Below are 20,473 nucleotides of genomic sequence, written 5' to 3'. Positions count from 1 at the left end.
GGTGATAGTGGTGGTGGTGGGGAACACAAGCATTCAGACCATAGTACTGCTTACACACATAGATTTTTCTACATTTTCATATGTTATGTATGTATCTATATGTAGCATCCAATAGGATGACACCAAGTTAGAAGGAAAACTTAGTCTGACTAGTTCAGGAAAAGCTTGGACCAGCTTCCAAAAAGTGTTTTGACCTACTCAACGAAGGTTGGACAGAGAGTAATGATACATACCACAGATGCACTTGTGACTATCAGACCAGAAGAGGTCTTGGAGTACATCTGTCTAGGACTGAAAGATTCAAATGGCCCTTCTTCTAAAATGCTGCCCTAGTGGTAGCAAAGCCCAAAATAGGGGCTCTTGATCTTGAAGCCAATGTACTCCTGTTTGTCTTCTTTTTCAAAGGGGTCAAAAGATTAAGAGAAAGGGGTTATTCTTGGACACAGCATGGCAAACTATTTAAATTCACATTTACTGTTGCTAGAAATGTTTATTCCTTGGTATACTCCTCCCTACTCATCCTGTCCAAAAATGCCAATACCCCTACTCAGTTTTTTTGTGTGTTTTTTTTTAAATAGAACCCTCCTTGGTTCTCCCTTATGTATGTAGACTGTCATTTGACCAAAGGTTGGCAAAAACCACAAGCCCTGGGCCAATTCTGGCTTGTGACCTGTTTTTGTAAATAAAGTTTTACAGGACCACAGCCAGAATCACTTGTTTATGTATTGCCTGTGGCTGCTTTCTTACTATAGTAGAGCTGAGTTAGTTGCAATAGAAATCCTATGACCTATAATATAAAGACTAAAATACGGACTCTCTGGCTTGTTACAGAGAAGTTTACAAACCCCTACCTAATACAATCAAGATGTCCCTTAAAACATACAATTCTCTTCCTAAGAAACATTCTTCCCCTGAGATAGCTGAGAAGTGCAATTCTTAGTACCATATGCTCCCTTGAGAAATTATTTTTAAGTTTTAATAGGTTTGCAAGATATAGTAGTCCTTTTAACTACAAAGAATTTTTCAAAAAACCCTTTCCTTTGGAAGCAAATTCTGTGAAATGGTATGAGTGATATGGTGGGCAATAAAGAAAGATTTGAAAGAGGGCAGACACTTCTTTGGAGAATCCTAGCCATGGAGGGAAGGAGAAGCTGGGGCAGTGGCTGGAGAGAAGTGGCATAATTTCTATTATGTTGGCATAATAACTGCTATTATGCCAGCTTGCTGTGGTGATCACAATGTGTGAAGCACTGAACACCCAGCAGACACTCAGAAAAAGAGGTGTCACAACACTGCCTCCCCCGACCACCAACAAAGTCAGACGAGCACTTCTAAAGGTCTAATGAGTAATAAACCCACATGTGGAAATAGGTTCAGCCTTAGCAGTTACAATAATGAGATGCTGTTTTCACTCATTAGATTAGATCTGACAGTATTCACACAAGCCAGTTTTCAAAGGTCCCTGCAACCAGTCCTCGCACACTGACAGCAGGCAGTGTTCCAGGGCTCACTAAAGCCCTTGCTGCCATTTCAGCATCACCTCAAATGGGCTCACATCAAGGGATTCTCTCCCTCCTACCATTAGCCCCAACCCCCACCCATCTCTGGGAGAAAAATTTAACCACCCTCCTCAAAAAAAAAAAAATCACATTGAAAAAAAGTTTATTTAAAAAAGTTCTAGCAGCAAGAACAGTAACAAAACAAAAAGAGAGACGGACAAACAAAACAAGAAGGAGGTTGTGTCCTATGGGACTTGTCTCCACTCTTTAATCGAGTTCTTTATACCGAGCAAACATGACTCTTCGCACAGCATCTCGGTAAGTCTCATTGGACTGTCTCTTGCTGGTTCTTCCTGGAGCTCCCACATTGGGACCCCTCATCCGACTTTCAGTCTGTAGAACAAAGACAAACATTGAAGTGGGCTCTGTAAATTAATTAGCTTCAAGGCTGGTCTTAACATTTCTGGACTAGTAAGGAGAGCAAGATACAGGAGAATTTTTAAAGAATGCTTAATTAATAAACACTCAAGATGAATAAGAAGGATGGTGACACCATGACTTCAGGATTCAACACCAGAAATATGAGAAACCAAGCTCTTATACTCGACATTTTCAAATGGGGACTAAGACAACACAAAATGGGCACTGTCCCTTGTATCACCTTTTCTGTTTTCTTTTCCTGAAATATGAGGGGTGAGGCCCTTCATGAGAACCAGGACTAACATCATGCTTCTCAAATTTTAGCCATCAAAAACCTCTGATGACAATTCCTCTCTGAGATGCCTTTGTACCTTTTATTGCTGGTTCCCTGGATCTTTTCACCAAATTATTCTTCACTCTCAAACGGCCTGATTCCCACGCTGCCCCATGTCTTACTCTTTGTAACAGTAAAATGAGCCCCATTTCAACTTCTCTCTCTGCTTCCCATCGCCAATCAAACTGCAAAGAGCCTAGCATGCCTAGCTATAACTTAGTAATCAAGACTGACAGGTGAAAAAAAAAATTAAAACAAACAAACAAACAAAAAAAACGACTGACAGGCTTCTCAGCTCTCAAGTTCTTTACCAGTGGTGGAGAAAGACCATCTAATAGCTGGGACATAGTTGTGGGCCACAGAATGAGAGGAAGTTAAGTATACGCCAGGTTCATGACACCCCTAACGAGATGGAAACCATTTCACCTCCTCCGCCGAACCCAATCCTGGATGGCCATATCCAAGGCCTGCCCCCTTCCTCCAGCCAGTGGCCTGTTGGACATAGCCTCCTTTGCTGCTACTGTCGACGCCTTCTTTACCAACAGGCTTACGATCGCTGCAAAAGAAGCATACATACTAAGACACCAGTGATATGCTTGTGAGCCCAATAAAAACTTCTGTCCTCTTGATTCGGATATGCCTCCTCTTAAGAATATTAAACAGTTAAAAAAAAAAAGAGTATTAAACAGTATCTTTCAGTGCCTGCTCTCTATGAAACCAGCTTTGTCCTGGGGATACAGAGACTAAGACCTGACCCTGTTCATGGGGAAGGATGTAAGAAGCATAATATGTTAACAGAGGCTTATGGCACATTGAAGAGCTCAGCCATGGATGTGGCAGCAGTAGATATCTATTGTGGAAATAAAAAATCACAAACCTGAAGGGGTATCATCACAAATGAGGAATTCTAACAAAAGGGTATACCTGAAATGGTTCTCGATGAACAATGAGCTTGTGAGCTAGAAAAACCATGGGAGGAAAGGAGGACACAAGCATGGAGAAGTGAAAGAATACAATCTGTCCATAAGAGGAGTGGTAGGAGTTGACCAAAGGTTGCTTGAGCCAGACTATGAAAAGCCATGAACATCATGCTAAGTCATGACCTTTTCCCCCAGAGGCATATTCTATCCTGGCTACTAGTTCTTTCACTTACCAATGAAGAGACCTGCTCAAACTTCACTAGATCAACACCCTACTTAAAATCATTCCATAACCTCCTAGTGCCCTAAGACAAAATCTTAGTAAGGTGTTCAAAGACCATGAACTTCATCAACTGGACTGAGACAGCTTCATCTCCTTGTCACTCAACCACATTTTCCCAGTATCCAGCCCACCAGGCTATGTACAACTTCTCAAATGCATCACGACCTCTCTCTCTTTCATCCATGAAACATGTAGTTCCCTGCAACTGAAATGCCCTCCCCTTCCTCACCGGATTTCTGTGTCTGCCCTATGAGACAAAGTATCACCGAAGCCTTCCTTATTCTGTGTTCAGACAGCCAAAGATAATATTTATCTTATCCCCCTGAATATTCCTTGCACTCGGTGCAGTATCCATACACAGTGGGCTATCAGAAAATTTTATAACTCTGGACTCAAAACTTGGGAGCTCTCTGACCATAAACAAGCATAGGAAGCTACAGATTATATATCACGAACCAACCACTTATTCAGCACTTATGTGGCAACCCATTCCAGTTCTCTTGTCTGGATAATTCCATAGACAGAGGAACCTGACTGGCTACAGTCCATGGGGTTGCAAAGAGTTGGACATAACTGAGCGACTAACACACATACACGTGAGAATGGAGGTTCCCTGTAGAAAAAGTCCAAGAGTGTGACATTCTTATCAGTTAATAAAGAGATACAGCATTACTGATGAGAAGAGAAAGGGTTCCCAACTACAGCCACTCCAGCCCTGGTTTTGAGCAGCTAAGCAGCCAATGATTCTTTCAGCAAACATATATACTGCCTGTGTTAAGACAGGAGGTCAAAAGGCTGCGGTGAACATCACACTCAAGAATTCAGACAGAACCTGCTCCCTCTCTGAGATTAGAAAAAGGCTGCAAGTCAGAGAGAGAGATCACTAGGCCTTGAGGTGTAGGCTGAGTGAAGAGTTTCTAGTTTACCTGTCAGTTTCCCTGGAGTATTTAATGCGCTTCCTTTCTGGAGAATCCAAAGACTGGAGCTTTTCCCTGCGATCATTTCCTCTTTCTTTAAACCTTCCCTGTTGGTAAGGAGAAGAACAGGTCTGAGATTTCCATCTGAGGGGGTGGGGGAGTGGGAAAGTTTCACTTTATTCTGGGTATTTCTTATAACGAGAAGGGAATTCAACTGGTAACTCCTGGAATCTCTCACTTTAAACATTCGTGAGAAAGTAGTGGCTTCTCTTAACTGGTAAATTTGGGAAGAATAGGTTATCTTCCCCTCTTCTGAGGAAAAGATAGCCTCCATAGATGGATTCTTAACAATCACATAAGACCCGTCATAGGCCGGTAAAGCCTGTAGCTGCCTAAGTGAGTCCACCTAATTGTGTGGTCTAAACAGGAAGTCCATTTGGCTCTCAGACTAAGCTTCCTCCAACTTGGCTTTTAACCGTAAAAGATGCTATTTCAGCAGCTTGAGCCAACCTTCCTTCATTGATTTTAAAAGCTGGGCAAGAAAGAGGAGTGTTATTTGACCTACCCAGAGACCCTAACGTTACTTTTGAAGAAACCAATTTTATTAAAGTACAACTTATAAATAAAAAATGCAACCACTTTAATGTAGTTTGACGAGTTTTGAGAAATGTACACACCATCTTTTGGGGCTTCTTCGTTCTTTATCTTCAGCACAGCCTGCATGTGTTACACCAGAAAACCAAAAGAGCTGGGGTCAAGGGACTAACTTCCACCAAATCTTACCTCCCGTTCTCTCCTCTCCAGATAGGCTAACTCCTGCTCAGACTGTTTTATCTTCCGGTGGATTTCCAGGTTTTGCTGAAAAGAGAAGAAGCTCTTTGAGTGTAGGTCTATAAAAAGAGTGGTCCGAGCAATGCCTCTAGGCCTTTTCTGATAGCTGTGTTAGGACTGTGGCTCCTTTCGCTGGCCAACTCTCCTAAGTGATCACTGTACTACACAAGCAGCAACCCCTAAATCTTGCATTAACCTCAGCAATGGGAACCCATGTTCTTACACAAAGATTAGTTCCATACTGTGGCACAAGGCAGAATTTTATCCTACTTCTCCCCAAAGTGTAGAAGACACCACTGAAGAAAACCAAATACCCACATGCTCTGCCTACCACCACCATCACCAGCCATCAGACTCTAGTCACTCTTTCAAATCCAGAGAGAAACATGAAAAGGAACTCCAAGGACACAAAACAACAGATTGCTCTGAGAGTCCCGTACTCCTTGAGGGTACCCCACTCCTCATGCGTGGCTTCACTACACAATGCCCTCTGGAATACATGAGAAACTTAAGGTGCCTACATGAAGATACGGTAGAATGTGAGTCACCTTTCAAGAAAACTGCACCCTGTCAGAGCTAGATGGAAACAGATAAAGCCACCAAGTATCAGAGAAGTAAAGGGCTTTATCTGAAGACCAACTGTGAGGTTAATAGTAGAGCTAAGATGAGAAACCCAGCGAGTGAGTGTCCTTTTCCATGACCCCTGCTCCTCCTGACTTCAGCATAGCCTCCATCCTTGGTGCCTCAACCCCAGCCAAGCTGCTTGCCTTGTGTCTACACACTGAATTTTCCTGAAGCTGGGCACAGTCTTAATGCAGAGCGACTCATGGACAAAAAGGTGGAAAAACAACTCATTTTTCAATTAGACTGATTTAATTAGAGAAGCTGGGGAAGAGAGAGTGTGAGAAGGACAGCATAAGCCTCTTTATTTACTGTAATGCTCAACGATGACAGTCAAAGTTCAGGTCAGGGCCCGTTCCCTAATACCTTGTGCAGATCTGAAAGCTGCTGGTGTTTGATTAAAACTTCTTTGTTGGGGAACTGCCTTCTGCAGAGCAGGCAAGCCAGTTTATTCCAGTCAGTGAGTTTGTCTTCTTCATTCTCCTTCTTGGTTAGCTCCTCCCGCTGTGGGGGCTGTGTTGTGCGGGGCTGTGGAGGAGGGGTCTGCTCCTCCTCCTCTTCCTCCTCATAGTCACTGTCTCCTCCATATTCACCCAGGAGGCCGATCAGAGGGTTTACTACCTTAGGCTAAAAGGAGAAGGCCAGGGATTAATACAACCTCAACCTGTATTTGGGGCCTGTTTTCTAGATATTCTGATATGGGCATCTCATTTCTTCTCTTTTGGTTTGGATAATGAACTGGGTTCAAAACAGGCCCATTGACCACACTGCTCATTTTCCAGATGGAAGCAACATGGCTTGCGCTTGATTTTTCTCCTTGTCCACTGAGATAATCCAGAAAGGTTCCCTTAGAAGTGATGCTAGCAATAGAAGACTAATGAGAAGGAAGAGAAATGGAAACTCACATAGCCCTCAAAGAAAGAGTTTAAAAGTTACAAGTTACTTTTAAAGAGGCAGAGATAGCAGCCATTTCCAAGTCATTGTAACCCATGGAGAAAAGACAACTTTCATCCAGGCCACAGAAACCCCTTATAGCAAGAGAGATTTAGGAGATGGACTAAAACTAACTAAAGGATAAACACCCAGGTAAACAGATCCAGCTCCTGAATAAGGTAAAGACAAAGGCATGGTTAGGATAGATATTACAGTGAGCTGAATCAACAATGTAGAGCAGCAAAAAGTATTTATCATAAGTTTATAGAAAATGTTAAAAATGATGCATGATCATTGGCATAGCATCAAAATAACTTTTGATTACCTTGAGACTATTACTTTTAAGGCATCTAAAAAAGGGTACCAGTGTTAGCCTTGTTCACTCTGGCAGGCAAACGATAAAAATCATGTATGCATGCACTTGACATTTAAGATGTTTCAAAAAGTAGAAAACATTAGGGCCAGGAAAATATGTTTCCTTGGTCATTTAGAAGAAAAGAATTAACAAAATCAAGATTCTAACTTAAAAATGGCTGGCATTCTCTGGTCTGGTAGGAACGGCACATGGTAGAGAGAAAAAGGACAGATAATGGCCTCTGAGTACCAAGGAACATTCCTATTAAGAGACAGGAAAATTTACCTCATTTTTATACTCAAGAGGAATCCCTGTCTATGAGACACAGAGAACTACAGGACCAATACTGAAGTGAGTCATCAACCTTTGAACTTTCTTTCCCATTCGCAATCAGCCCCAGCCCTAGCCCAGCACATCAGCTTAGCCTTACTGGTGGAGGACTCTCTTCTTTCTTTACAGTGGGAGGCAGAGGCTTCTTAAATACATCTTCTGGGGGAGCTGTCCCCTCACTGGCATTTTCCTGAAACTGATCAAAATCCCAGGTAATTTTTATATGATACTCATAAAAGCTGGGTTTAGAGTTCGAAATGAGTCTGATTTTCCAAACCTCTTAATTCGTGAAATATCTGTAATATTACTATAGTGATTCCAAAATAAAAAAATCTTTAAACACATCCCATTTAGTATATATTGAGTGATTACTATATGTCAGGCACCAGATGGTGCATTTATATACATTATCTCCTTCAGCCTTTACTACAATTCTATCTAGAAAAATATATACATTTAGTGTGTACTGTGGTGAAAAGGAAGGAGGATTCACAAGTCCTCTTACCCTCGTGACTCCTCGGTCTTTTTTATCCTTGCTATCTCTTTTAGACGTTTCCTTCTTGCTACTTGACTTTCCTTGACTACTGGGTTTCTTCTCCTTGATATCTTCTTCCTCAGGGGACCCAGGATCCTGGGGTACATAGACTTCTTGCTGCAAAACAGTTAAGTCTGTAGAACATTTCACTTTCCCAGAAATTCCAGGTCTAAAGAGCACAGCTCTCTTCTGAGGGAAAGAAACAGCTTTCTCCCTCTTGCCTAAGAGGAGAACATATCAAACAACCTAAAAACCCACTCCAGGGTCAAGAAATAGCCAGACCACTCAGTGTCCATTTTTCCCAAGAGCAGCACTGTTCTCGCCTGTAATGTCACAAGGCATTGATTTTCTATATACACAATAGTTAACAGGAAGATTACCATCTGTAAAATCCACTGACATAATTTTAACTCACTATAAAACCTGGACATTTAAAAACACCAAAAAAACCCCAAAAACAAAACAAAACATACACACCAAAATAAGGACTTCCCTTGTGGTCCAGTAGTTAAGAATCTGCCTGCCAATGCAGGGGACAAGGGTTCAATTCTTGGCTTAAGACGATTCCCACATGCTGCGGAGCAACTAAATCCACGCGCCACAACTACTAAGCCCAATGTCTACAGCCTGTGAGCCTCAACTGCTGAAGCCCCATGCCTAGAGCCTATGCTAGGCAACAAGAGAAGCCGCTGCAATGAGAGAAGCCCACTCGCTGCAATAAAGTGTAGTCCCCACCCACCACAACTAGAGAAAAGCCCGCGCAACAACAAAGACCCAGCACAGCCAAAAATAAATAAATAAATCTTTAAAAAATAAATAAATAAAAAAGAATCATTTACAAAACAACAAAGCCCCAAACTCACCTGTGTATTGGGGTCATAATAAGTTCCTGCCAAGGGGTCATAATAGTAGCCAGTAGCAGAATCATATATATAGCAGTCAGATGAAGCTAGAGGGAATAAAACCAGAGCCAGTGTTAGCCCCTGTCCAAAGAAGCCTTGCTGGGGACTCGTCAAGAACAATCTAAGAAGGAGGCTGGCCAACCAAACACCTGTAGATGAAGCTCTCTGAGTGAGCACCCCTTGTCTCTTGCCAACTTTGTGACCATCAAGATTTCAATTAATGGGCAATCAAACGAGAAAGAACAATAGAAATAAGACAAAGGTCACTCACACTGTTGTCCTTGTCGATTTACATCGGAAGACCAGTCTGAATTTCTGCCACCTCCCCGCCTATCTCGGAAATATTTTTTACCCTATCACAGAAAAACAAGTTAAAATTATGGACCTTCGGATAGCCATTTACCTTAACAATCACCCGTTAGAGAGAACTGAAGATCACTTTTTCAGTAACTTGAGGATCTTAACAAAAAACCCCTCAACTGCTGGAGCCTACCTGATAGTAGTGCATATGGTCAGAATGGTCCCCAGAATCATTTCTGCAACAAACAACACAACAAGTCTTGAGCCTGCTACCGAAAGCCACTTGAGGGGTGCCCACCCCAACAGATCTGCTGAGAAATTCTATTCCCCCGGTGGCACGGAAAGGAATCAACCCAGACAGCAGCAGGTCTGGTGATGCAGACTCCCGAAGGGAGAAACAGCGGGACTCCTGTATAACTATCTGCTGGAGGAAAACAGCAATTGAGTTGAAGGTACCAGAACAGAGCTGCCCCCTCCCTGTAAGCCTGCCTCTCTGATGCAGCCACTTCCCAGTTACCACTTCTGGGTCAAGATGAGTGAAGGAGTAAAAAATAAGATCTCCCAGCACTACGGGGGTATGAACAAAGTCAAGACAGCATTTTCTTAGGATTCCAGGGGGCAAGGATATATTGCAATTTTTTTTTGCACACCCAAGGCTATACCATCACCTGGGGCCCAAAGATACCAGAGTTAAGAGGGGAAAAAACTAAAGTACTCAGTACTACTATTTAAAAGGAAAAAAAAAATCTAGAGAAAGAACAAGGCAAGCTACAGAAAAAGAAAATACACACGTGTATCTGAAGCAACTCACACTGGGAAAGCACGCTTTACTGTCTGTATCTCCAGTCAGAGGTAAGAGCTGCCTCCCAAACACCTGAGTGGGGTAACACAGAGGAGTCCCATCCCTCTGCTTTACCTTCGCTTTCCAGTGGCCAGGTTTACAGCTACCATTTTCCCAGCAATGCTAAATGGTGGATCAAGGTTCTGCAAGATCTTCACTACTCGAAGAGCTTCCTGGGGAAACAAAGACGCATTTGAACCCAAAGAGAGAAAAGGACATGTCCTATGAAAGAAAACTGAACATGGATTTTCCTTCTCAAAACAAAAAAACTTTATTAAACATTATGTTCTGGTCATAATTATAATACTAAGAGCACACTGGCAAAAATAAGCAACTCTTAATGAAGTGTTGATCAGAATAATGGTCAGCGTAGGTATCAGTTCTTAGGATCAATTTCAAAAGTTCAAATCCCCTTTTTTTAGTTTGCAACTGTCACTGCAACAGATCCAGTTTACAAAGTCTCTTGTGATTTTTGAGCACAAAACATAATTTTCATTGCTACCCTTGCGTTACTTACATGGAAAAGGGTCCCACAACTAGAAATTCAAGGCACAAGAATCTACTAAAGCAACACTCTGAGGAAAAAGGGCCAGTGTTCTGTTACCATCAAACATAAAACTGTGATTGGTCAAAATGATTTTAAAAAATTAGAAAATTCAACAAAATCTTGAAAAGGTTCAGTACTCAGATTTTCCAAGTGACTAAGCTGTCACTTTATTTTAACTGGAAACTGAAATGCCAACAGATAAAAATGGACCTGGAAAGCCACTCAGAGTTTCAACTTTCAAGGGCAGTCACTTCACCTGAATGAGCCAAAGGAAACAATAAGTGGGCTTATGGTACCAAGTGGCACACAACAATTCTAAGGATCAAGTCCTTCAAACCTTCTTGAGGTTTCCATAGCCAGCTGTTCCTAGGCCATCCTGGGGTGAAAGGAGAGGGTGAGGGGCCTGGGGGATGGGGATAGGGGTGATGGACAACTGCAACTCACTGCATGGGAGTCCAGGTCAATAAAGCCATAGGTGTGGCCCATGTGGCCCGTTCTGTTCTTGATGATACGGATGTTGGCAGTAGTGAGGCGGACGTAGGGCTCCAGCACTTCCACTATCACCTCAGGTGGAGTGGAACGATAGATGCGTTTTAGCATGATTGCTGAACAAACCAAGCACAAATGGGAGAGGAGAAAGGAAAGAGAGAAAGGTTTACAATTTTGAAGTCTTCAGAGTTTGAGTGTATTTTTTTTTAATATACTGCAGATGTTACCCTGCTCCACCAAGGGTGATTCTATAACAGAATGCTAGTCAAATACTTCACACTTTTCTTCACAATACTTAGAAATCTAAAGTTATGCCTTGCTGCATTTGAATAGCAACTTGCTAGTTGGAGGATATAGATTCTGTCAGTGAGGCCTGCAAAAAACAACAGCGTCTACAATCAGGTTGAGCTGTTTCACTAGGGTGTAAGAAGTCACAGTACAGGTCATCTATGTTCCAACCGTAGTGGTCACAGATTGGTACATGCCCTGACAAACCACTTACTTTTGCTTTCCCCATCCTGGCGTGTGTCGCCAGACCATGGCTCCTTGTCTCGGTCTCTTCGGAAGGTGAGCCCTTCCCGTCGAGGAGGCAGATACCTTTCTGATTCTCTCTTTTGATGTCCCAAGCGTGGTTCTTGTCCTTCTTCCCTCTTCTTGGGTTCAGATTCCTTATCAGCTGACCTTGAGGGTTGGCTGGCTTGTTTTTCTGATAGTGCTGGTATGGATGTTTTCTGAGGCTGAGGGTAGGTTACTAATTCTTGCTTGGCTTCTGTCATTAGATGAACAGAAATAGAAAGAGAATATCCAACATGTTTTTTTTTCCCCCCAACAGGTTTTAATCCCCCAAACACTACTCTTGTGATTCCTCCTTACTTGCCAACAAATACTCACACTGGAATGTTTTTATTTTTGGTTTTTTTTTTTGCCACACTGAGCAACATGTGGGATCTTATTTCCCTGACCAGGGATTGAACCTGTGCCCCTGGCAGTAGCGGCTCAGAGTCTTAACCACTATACTACCAGGGAACTGGCTTATATCCTGCAAGCTGTATGGCTTGCAGGATCTTAGTTCCCTACCCAGGGACTGAACCTGGACCATGACAGTAAAAGTGCCAAGTCTTAGCCACTGGTCCACCAGAGAATTTCCTGGAATATTTTTAAAAGTAAAAAAAAAAAAACCTACAAAAAAGTTCTCTGACAAACTTTAAGCAGAAAAGCTTACAAGACAGTAAACTGAACAGTTTACAGAAGAAACTAAGTATTTAAAAAATTTAATCTTAAGAGTGAGTTTTTTTATCACTTCCCCAACATGTAAATCTTTCATGAGACCCTGGACTTTACTATTATAATCACTGATAAGAACAGATCTGAGGACAAGAAAATGGTTTTTCTAGGAGTTTGCTAGAAACATTTACGTCAAATGTGTTATGCCTAGGAGTCTTTCTTTTTCCAGCGTTATGGTACTAAAATAGCTGCTCAAATTCTGTAAGATGAGACACCCTAGTCTTCTGCCAAAGTAAGAAGAGACCTACCTGTACAAGGCTCATTTACATGCCAATAACTGTAACAAGTAAATGCCCTTCAAAATACAAACGATTCATTTCAAATCTCTTTCTACATCAGGATAATGTGTTCAGTTAACTGGGGGCATTTTTTTTTTTTTAACAGTTCATTCATTCTTAAGGGAAGTCATGTGGCTCAAAGAGACATTCTGTGGGAGCAGTGTAGAGATTACTTAACAGTGGTGACAGGCGACTAGTGAATGTCTGCCACGTATGTTTCTAGCTTAAAGCTGTTTCAGCCATCTTAGTGGTATGGTGCTCAAGGGTTTATATAAACCATTTATTCATTTGTTAGAACAGACTGAAAAGATGACTTTCTGGAGGGAAAACACAATTTTGCCTAACCGGAGTAATACAACAAGCTAAAAATCTCCCACCTGTCAAAAGGAAAGTTATTTACTCACCTTCCCACGTGATGGTTTGGTCTCTAGAGCATATACAGCCTCTCCGCAAAGATTTTCAGAACACCTGCTTCATAGCCCTGCCTTAAGAGCAGAATCTCCACTACAGGCCAAAAGCCCACCTAAAAAATTCCTTGGAGGCACACTAAAGTTTAACCTTGGAACAAAGAGATCTTCTAGAAGACTACCAGGATCCCAGCACTGAACTGTATTTTACTGTCAGGTACTAGCTTTCCTTACAGGATAATATCAGAAAGAGGCACCTAACAGTCATTGTTATGGGACTACTGTTACAGATGCCTTTGACAGACTCTTAAGGTTGTTTACCTAGAGGTTCTCAGGAGAAATTAACTTTAAAACCAAATCACTGAGAAGCTGGTAGGTTTATCACTCTACAAAAATAACATATACCCTCAATCCTGATTTTGTCTTGTTTATACTTTTACTGTTACTTTAAGGAATGCTTTTGTGTTAAGATCCTCAAATGTTTAGAATGTAAATGAGAAAACAATAACAATAGCAAATTATCCCCAATAACTTCAAAGAAGTGGGGATGGAGGGGTCACATGGACGAATGCCATGTAGACTCTTCCTCAACCTAATATCCTTAAACTGTAACAATATTCTAAGTAACCATACTATTGACCTCTGGTCAGCTGCCCAGGCTAAGTAGCCCATAACCCATTTCCTGCCATTGGCGGAACTCTGAGACCCAACCTATTTACTAACAGGTCACACGAAGTTAGCTATCACATTGCACTTTTAAGAGTTTTACAGATGAACTTGTATTTAGGGATGATCACTCTTTAAAGCCAAGGAAAGCAAGAAGTTTGTCATGTTCAGTGTACAAAATAATAACTACCACCTCCACCTCTACCACCACTCACCTTCCCTTGGGCACTTGCAGAATGAACATGAAGATCGGTGTCCACCAGTGCTGGCCTTACACTGCACGGGAAAAGAAAATAATTCAATTTGACAAAAAAAAAAAAAATTTTTTTTTAACCTTATATAAATTTAACACAATGACAACTGCCAAAAATGAAAGAAACACGCCATATCCCAGATTCCCGTAAAACCTAACCAGTCTGATATCCTCTACTCATCAGAGCTGGCACAGAATCCAGTGAGCTGCTGTCTGAAAGCTGCCTCTAACAGGGTATCTGGCTGGACCTTTGAGCAGCCCAAATGCCTTTGCTCTGGACAAAGATTTCTCCTGGAAGTAAACTTAACTAACGAAACTGGGCTATTAAGTGGTTTATAGGAGATTCTGCCGTAAAGCTGTGACTACACAGCCTGCATCCCAAAATCTGATCCTGAACTGGTTATGATGGCCCAATTCAGGCTTGGCTGGTACCGAGACAAATTCAGTGATCAATTCTTTTCTCAAACACTAATTTTAAAAAGGGCATGGGAGGAGGAGGAAGAGCCATAGGCAGCACCTCTGGTAGCTGTTCTGAGGATGTTAAAAGTGTTACAGAGCATTTACATTGTATTATCTACTATACGTAATCTAGAGATGATCTAAAGTATATGAGGGAATGTGCCTAGGTTAATATGCAAATATGAAATCATTTTATATAAGGGACTTGAGCATCTGTGGATTTTGATACCAAAATATAGGGGAATCTACTCCCTATAGATACTGTGGGAAGATTGTACAGCAGAGTTTTAAGTGGGGGAGTTATGATCCTAACCTAGGTAGCTACAGTTTAGACACCATAAAATTGATCAGTGTTAAGTGTTCAATTCAAGGATTTCTAGTATATCTATAATAAGATCATCACCAAAATTTAACTTAAGAACATTTTCTTCATCCCCCAAAGAAAAACCTAGTGCAGTCATCTTCCATTTTTACCTTCATTCCCATAGAACTGACCTTTTGTGTCTGGCATACTATTTTTTTTTTTTGTTTGTTTTTAATTTTTTTATTAGTTGGAGGCTAATTACTTCACAACATTTCAGTGGGTCTTGTCATACATTGATATGAATCAGCCTGGCATACTATTTTTAAGTTCATTCATGCTGCAGCACTGATCAGTACTTCATTCCTTTTTATTGCCAAATAGTATTCCACTGTATGGTTATACTACATTTAGTTTATCCATTCATCAGCTGATGGGCATTAAGGCTATTTCACTTTTTGGCTATTATGACTACTACTGCTATGAATTTTTTTTAGAAGTCAGTGCATTTCACACCAGGCCAAAGATCCCATATGCAGGACTGGCAGTTCAACCCTTCCAGACAAGCACAGAAATTACAAAATACCCCTGAAATAGCTAAAGGAGTGGCCTGATATTTTAGGGGACAATCTAACCAAGCCATTCTGCTCTTTCAAGCAACATCCTCGGCAACAGTTGTATAATTCTGACATCAGATACCAACATCTTTTTTTTTTTTTTTGCTGGTTAACAGAAAACAGAGTTCAAAAACTTCTCTTTAATGCTAGCGCCCTCCAGCTCTAATTATAAAATAAACAATACATGTGCATTATAGCTAATAATGGAAAGAGATGGGGGAAAATCAATGAACACCCAGGACTGATCTCCTTTAGGATGGACTGGTTGGATCTCCTTGCAGTCCAAGGGACTCTCAAGAGTCTTCTCTAATACCACTAGTCATTAGGGAACTGCAAATCAGCATCACGATCATGAAGATGAAATACTATTTCACACCCACTCAGTTCAGTTCAGTTCAGTCACTCAGTCGTGTCTGACTCTTTGCGACCCCATGAATCGCAGCATGCCAGGCGACCCCATGAATCGCAGCACGCCAGGCCTCCCTGTCCATCACAAACTCCCGGAGTTTACTCAAACACACGTCCATCGAGTCGGTGATGCCATCCAGCCATCTCATCCTCTGTCGTCCCCTTCTCCTCCTGCCCCCAATCCCTCCCAACATCAGGGTCTTTTCCAATGAGTCAACTCTTCGCATGAGGTGGTCAGAATACTGGAGTTTCAGCTTCAGCATCAGTCCTTCCAATGAATACTCAGGACCGATCTGCTTTAGGATGGACTGGTTGGATCTCCTTGCAGTCCAAGGGACTCTCAAGAGTCTTCTCCAACATCACAGTTCAAAAGCATCAATTCTTCGGCACTCAGCTTTCTTCACAGTCCAACTCTCACATCCATACATGACACTGGAAACCATAGCCTTGACCAGACGGACTTTTGTTGGCAAAGTAATGTCTCTGCTTTTTAATATGCTATCTAGGTTGGTCATAACTTTCCTTCCAAGGAGTAACCATCTTTTAATTTCATGGCTGCAATCACCATCTGCAGTGATTTTGGAGCCCCAAAAAATAAAGTCTGACACTGTTTCCACTGTTTCTCCGTCTACTTCCCATGAAGTGATGGGACCAGATGCCATGATCTTAGTTTTCTGAATGTTGAGCTTTAAGCCAATTTTTTCACTCTCCTCTTTCAGTTTCATCAAGAGGCTTTTTAGTTCCTCTTCGCTTTCTGCCATAAGGGTGGTGTCATCTGCATATCTGAGATTACTGATATTTCTCCTGGCAATCTTGATTCCAGCTTGTGCTTCTTCCAGTCCAGCATTTCTCATGATGTACTCTGCATATAAGTGAAATAAGCAGGGTGACAATAAATAGCCTTGATGTACTCCTTTTCCTATTTGGAACCAGTCTGCTGTTCCATGTCCAGTTCTAACTGTTACTTCCTGACCTGCATACAGGTTTCTCAAGAGGCAGGTCAGATGGTCTGGTATGCCCATCTCTTTCATAATTTTCCACAGTTTATTGTGATCCACACAGTCAAAGGCTTTGGCATAGTCAATAAAGCAGAAATATACGTTTTTCTGGAACTCTCTTGCTTTTTCAATGATCCAGCGAATGTTGGCAATCTGATCTCTGGTTCCTCTGCCTTTTCTAAAACCAGCTTGAACATCTGGAAGTTCACAGTTCACATATTGCTGAAGCCTGGCTTGGAGAATTGGTGGTTGTTAATAGTTTGATGGCTACTACCAAAAAAAAAAAAGGTGGGGGGGAGGGTGTTGGGGGGCAAGAAAATAACAAATGTTGGCAAGGATGTGGAAAAACTGGAACCCTTAAGACACTGTTGATGGGAATGTAAACTGTGCAGCTGCTTTCTGTGGAAAAGAGTTTAGTAGCTCCTCAAAGAGTTAAAACATGAAAGTACTATATGACCCAACAATTCTACTCTTGGGCATAAACCCAAAAGAAGTGAAAACAGGTTTTCAAACAAAAACTTGTACCTGAATGTTCATGGTATTCTTATTGTCAATAGCCAAGAAATGGAAAAATGCAAATGTCCATTGCCTGATGAATAAACAAAACGTGGCATATCCATTTATTATTCAGCCATAAAAATAAATGAAATACTGATACACATTACAATATAGATGAACCCTGAAAACAATGTAAGTGAAAGAAGGCAGACAAAAGGTGAAATAATACATGGTTCTACTTACGTGAAATGTTCAAAATAGGCACATTCACAGAGATACAAACAGAACAGTGATTTCCAGAAATTGAATGAAAGGGGAATGGGGAATGACTGTTTAAAAGATACGGGGTTTCCTTCAGGGTGAAGAAAAAGTTCTAGAAATTAGTGTTGGTGATTGCACTTCACTGTGAAAGTACTGAAGGCTACTGAATTACATGCTTTAAAGTGGTTAAAACAGCAAACTTTAATGTTATGTTTAGTTCATCACCATTTAAAAAATAATTAAATATCTTTCTAAATTGACAGCTTATGGTGTATATCCATGAACTATGAATGCTTCGGTTAATGACAACTATATCTATTCATGTTGTATTTCAAAATGTCAAGCTAAAGCCATTATTTAATTTTATCAAGTTCTACAATACTTTTAGTGAATCTTGGTTCAGAGACTTTACAGACTTTTCAAACTTACTTTTGAAACTAAATAGTGTGATGAAAAATGATAAAATGTATGTTCACACTCATTTGCAGTCAAACTGGACATCTAAAAAGAGTATAGCCTAAAATCTTTAAATATACCATTCAAGAAAAATATGAAGTTAAACAGAGGACAAATACTACGTTACCTGAAGTTCTATATCCTTGGAAACCCCCTGAATATCTGAAAAAAATGTATACCTCTCATAGATCCAGCCTCTGTATATAGATTTTTTGAAATATTAATAAATCCTCTTTAACTACTCTCAGGAAAAGGTAACTGGGGGTAGGCTTTAAATCAAGGGACTGTCTTTCTTTCAATTCAAAATCAACAAAAACATGGCATATGTCCCTGGGAAAAGGTCTCCATCTACAGGTCTTGAATCCTCTATGGCCACAGGCAGTGGCTGGGATGACCTTGCCCTGACCTCCAGTTCATTTGAAGTGAACCAAGAAAGAAGAACTTTGCCCTTGGCAATGTATAATACACCACGCAGCATTCCAGGAAACGTGGAGGAACTGTGACACTGGATCCTTACTTCTAAAGAGAGGAATTCTGGACACTCACCCATTTGCAGTACCAAAAGTCCAGGCTTGGTACATACTCGAGCGTGACCTCTTTGTCATGGATCATTAGAGTTCCCTGTGAAGACAAAGACAGAGCCATCAACATTAACCCTTGGAGAAATGAAGAGACAGGAAGGCACAGAGAGCCTTTCCAGTCCCTCAAGCTGAAACATTTTACGAAGAGTGAGCTTATTATTCATGGACAGAAGTAAATGGCTGTTAAAAGCCACAGTCTTAGGGCAGTGTCTGCTGGCAGAGCAAGCTTAAGCTTAGGGAAAGGGAGTGGGAAAAGGCGAGATCGGTCTTCGGCCTTGGCTCCGGTGGGTTGGGGGCGCTGTCTTTGGGCAGGTTAGGCCCGGTCTATTCCTCCAGGTCATACAATCCCAGCAAGTCCCCCACCTGGCTATGCCTTCTCAGCACAGAGGCACAGGAGCCCTCATAATTTCCTTCTTTGCCATGGCTAGCTCAAATCCCTGTGGTAAGGTAGTAAGGGTTCTTCACTTTGGTGCCTGAAAACTTTTCTTTTTTTTCTAATACTGCTGCGTGGCAAAAGCACCAAAATAAAGAGATACAACACTGAAGACAGGAAGGAAAGAGGACTGTGAAAGCTTCACAGCAGGTCACATCCTTAGAGCAGGAAACTGAGTGGCTGGTGGTGGTGGTGGCGGCGGCAGCGTCACTGCGGCTTGGACCCTTCGGAGTGAGCTGGCCGTGAGAAGTGAGGAGCAACCGCTGGCAAGTGAGCACTTTGGGAAAGTCTGGCACAGGAACAGGTGGGGAAAAGGGGTTCAACAAGCCTGCAGTTACAGAGCTCCTTTGCCTCTGCATTTTGGACAAGACACGAATTCTTTCACACCAAGACGAATGAAATAAATTTTGCTTAATAATAAACACTAGACAGCTGATAGGTGTTAGAGCAGAGGGAAAAAAAAAAAATCTCTGCCTAATGACAAGGGACCCTCACCCACACTTGCAAGTGAACTAACCGAGGATGCGACTCTGGAACTAGCCCCTGCGCTGTGTTCATTCTCCGCCCTCTAGGGTCCTCTGTGTCTCCTCAGACAGGGCTCTGAGTTATACAAGGCATTTCTTTGCAATTGGACCTCAGTTTCTTGCTTGAATCCATACATCTGTCAAATAATGCTTTACCTCTCTGCTTTTCACACCAAAAGAGTCAAGAGAAATACACAGAATAAAATTATTGTCTTGTCAAAACAAAAAAAACCCAAAACAAAACAAAAAACAAACCTGCCCACCTACCTAGGTCTTAGAATCTGGTCTCAGAAACTGTTTCATGGTTTGCTCTCAAGACCAAAGGATGATGATAACAAAAATTTGCTAACCAACTTGAAGTGCTTACACAGAGCCAAAGATTAAGTGTGTTGTTATATTCTTTAACCTCTAAATGATCCCATGATCATTCTCTCCACTTCACAGATGAGGAAACATGCTCAGAGAGGCAAGGTTACCTAGCTCGTCAAAGGCAGAGTCAGATTAACTTCTAGGGCTGTAGATAAGTGGCTACAGGCTGCACTTGGCAACTCCTGCTCACTCTGAGGGTTAGGTAAGCTGCCCTATCTAGGAGGAGCCAATCTAGGAAAGAGAGACAGCTGCGCAGACAGGGAGGGTCAGGGGATTATCACTCTGCCAAGCCCTATCATATGGGAGGTTGTCAAGATGGTATCCTTCCATTCAGAGGCAGTATGTCATTTAAGCCATTTAAGAGTATGGACTCTTGGTCAAGTTCCCTAAATTTGTATCCTGCCTCCACTTCATGACCTTCAGCAAAGGTCCTTAACTTCTCTGAGCTTCAGTTTCCTCTATTTGTAAAGTAGGAATAACAGTATGTATACTTTATAAGGTGGTTATGAAGATGAATTAATTCATGTCAAGTGCTTAGCATGGGATATAGTTAGGCTTAATAAGTGTATTTCTCACTTGTTTGTCAAGGGTTAATATTTCACACCCCATTTCAATCTATTGAA

The 20,473-nt window shown here is 41.6% G+C and overlaps 1 protein-coding gene across 5 annotated transcripts in view; it reads right to left on the bottom strand.

Annotated features, from left to right (window-relative positions):
• Positions 1-1,645: 1,645 nt before the first annotated feature.
• The window catches only part of RBM6 (RNA binding motif protein 6), a 99,652-nt gene continuing 80,824 nt past the window's right edge, over positions 1,646-20,473 (bottom strand). For 4 of the 5 annotated variants that reach the window (XM_043441773.1, XM_043441776.1, XM_043441772.1 and 1 more), the window contains 15 exons: positions 18,490-18,564; positions 13,908-13,968; positions 11,560-11,826; positions 11,013-11,173; positions 10,097-10,194; positions 9,374-9,416; positions 9,152-9,233; positions 8,842-8,927; positions 7,949-8,095; positions 7,544-7,639; positions 6,192-6,452; positions 5,157-5,231; positions 4,383-4,480; positions 2,680-2,809; positions 1,646-1,892 (listed from right to left, as the gene is read on the bottom strand). In XM_043441773.1, coding sequence (XP_043297708.1) covers positions 1,767-1,892; positions 2,680-2,809; positions 4,383-4,480; positions 5,157-5,231; positions 6,192-6,452; positions 7,544-7,639; positions 7,949-8,095; positions 8,842-8,927; positions 9,152-9,233; positions 9,374-9,416; positions 10,097-10,194; positions 11,013-11,173; positions 11,560-11,826; positions 13,908-13,968; positions 18,490-18,555 — 1,797 coding nt within the window. In that variant the 5' untranslated portion in view covers positions 18,556-18,564 and the 3' untranslated portion in view covers positions 1,646-1,766. Of the gene's footprint in view, positions 1,893-2,679; positions 2,810-4,382; positions 4,481-5,156; positions 5,232-6,191; positions 6,453-7,543; positions 7,640-7,948; positions 8,096-8,841; positions 8,928-9,151; positions 9,234-9,373; positions 9,417-10,096; positions 10,195-11,012; positions 11,174-11,559; positions 11,827-13,907; positions 13,969-18,489; positions 18,565-19,474; positions 19,642-20,473 lie in introns of all 5 variants that reach the window. The other variant, XM_043441774.1, reaches the window with a different exon arrangement.

Source organism: Cervus canadensis, chromosome 22, assembly GCF_019320065.1.
Source record: "Cervus canadensis isolate Bull #8, Minnesota chromosome 22, ASM1932006v1, whole genome shotgun sequence".
In the NCBI taxonomy this organism is placed as follows: domain Eukaryota; kingdom Metazoa; phylum Chordata; class Mammalia; order Artiodactyla; family Cervidae; genus Cervus; species Cervus canadensis.
Note: the sequence above shows the minus strand (reverse complement) of the source record. Positions and strands in the feature narration are given on the sequence as shown.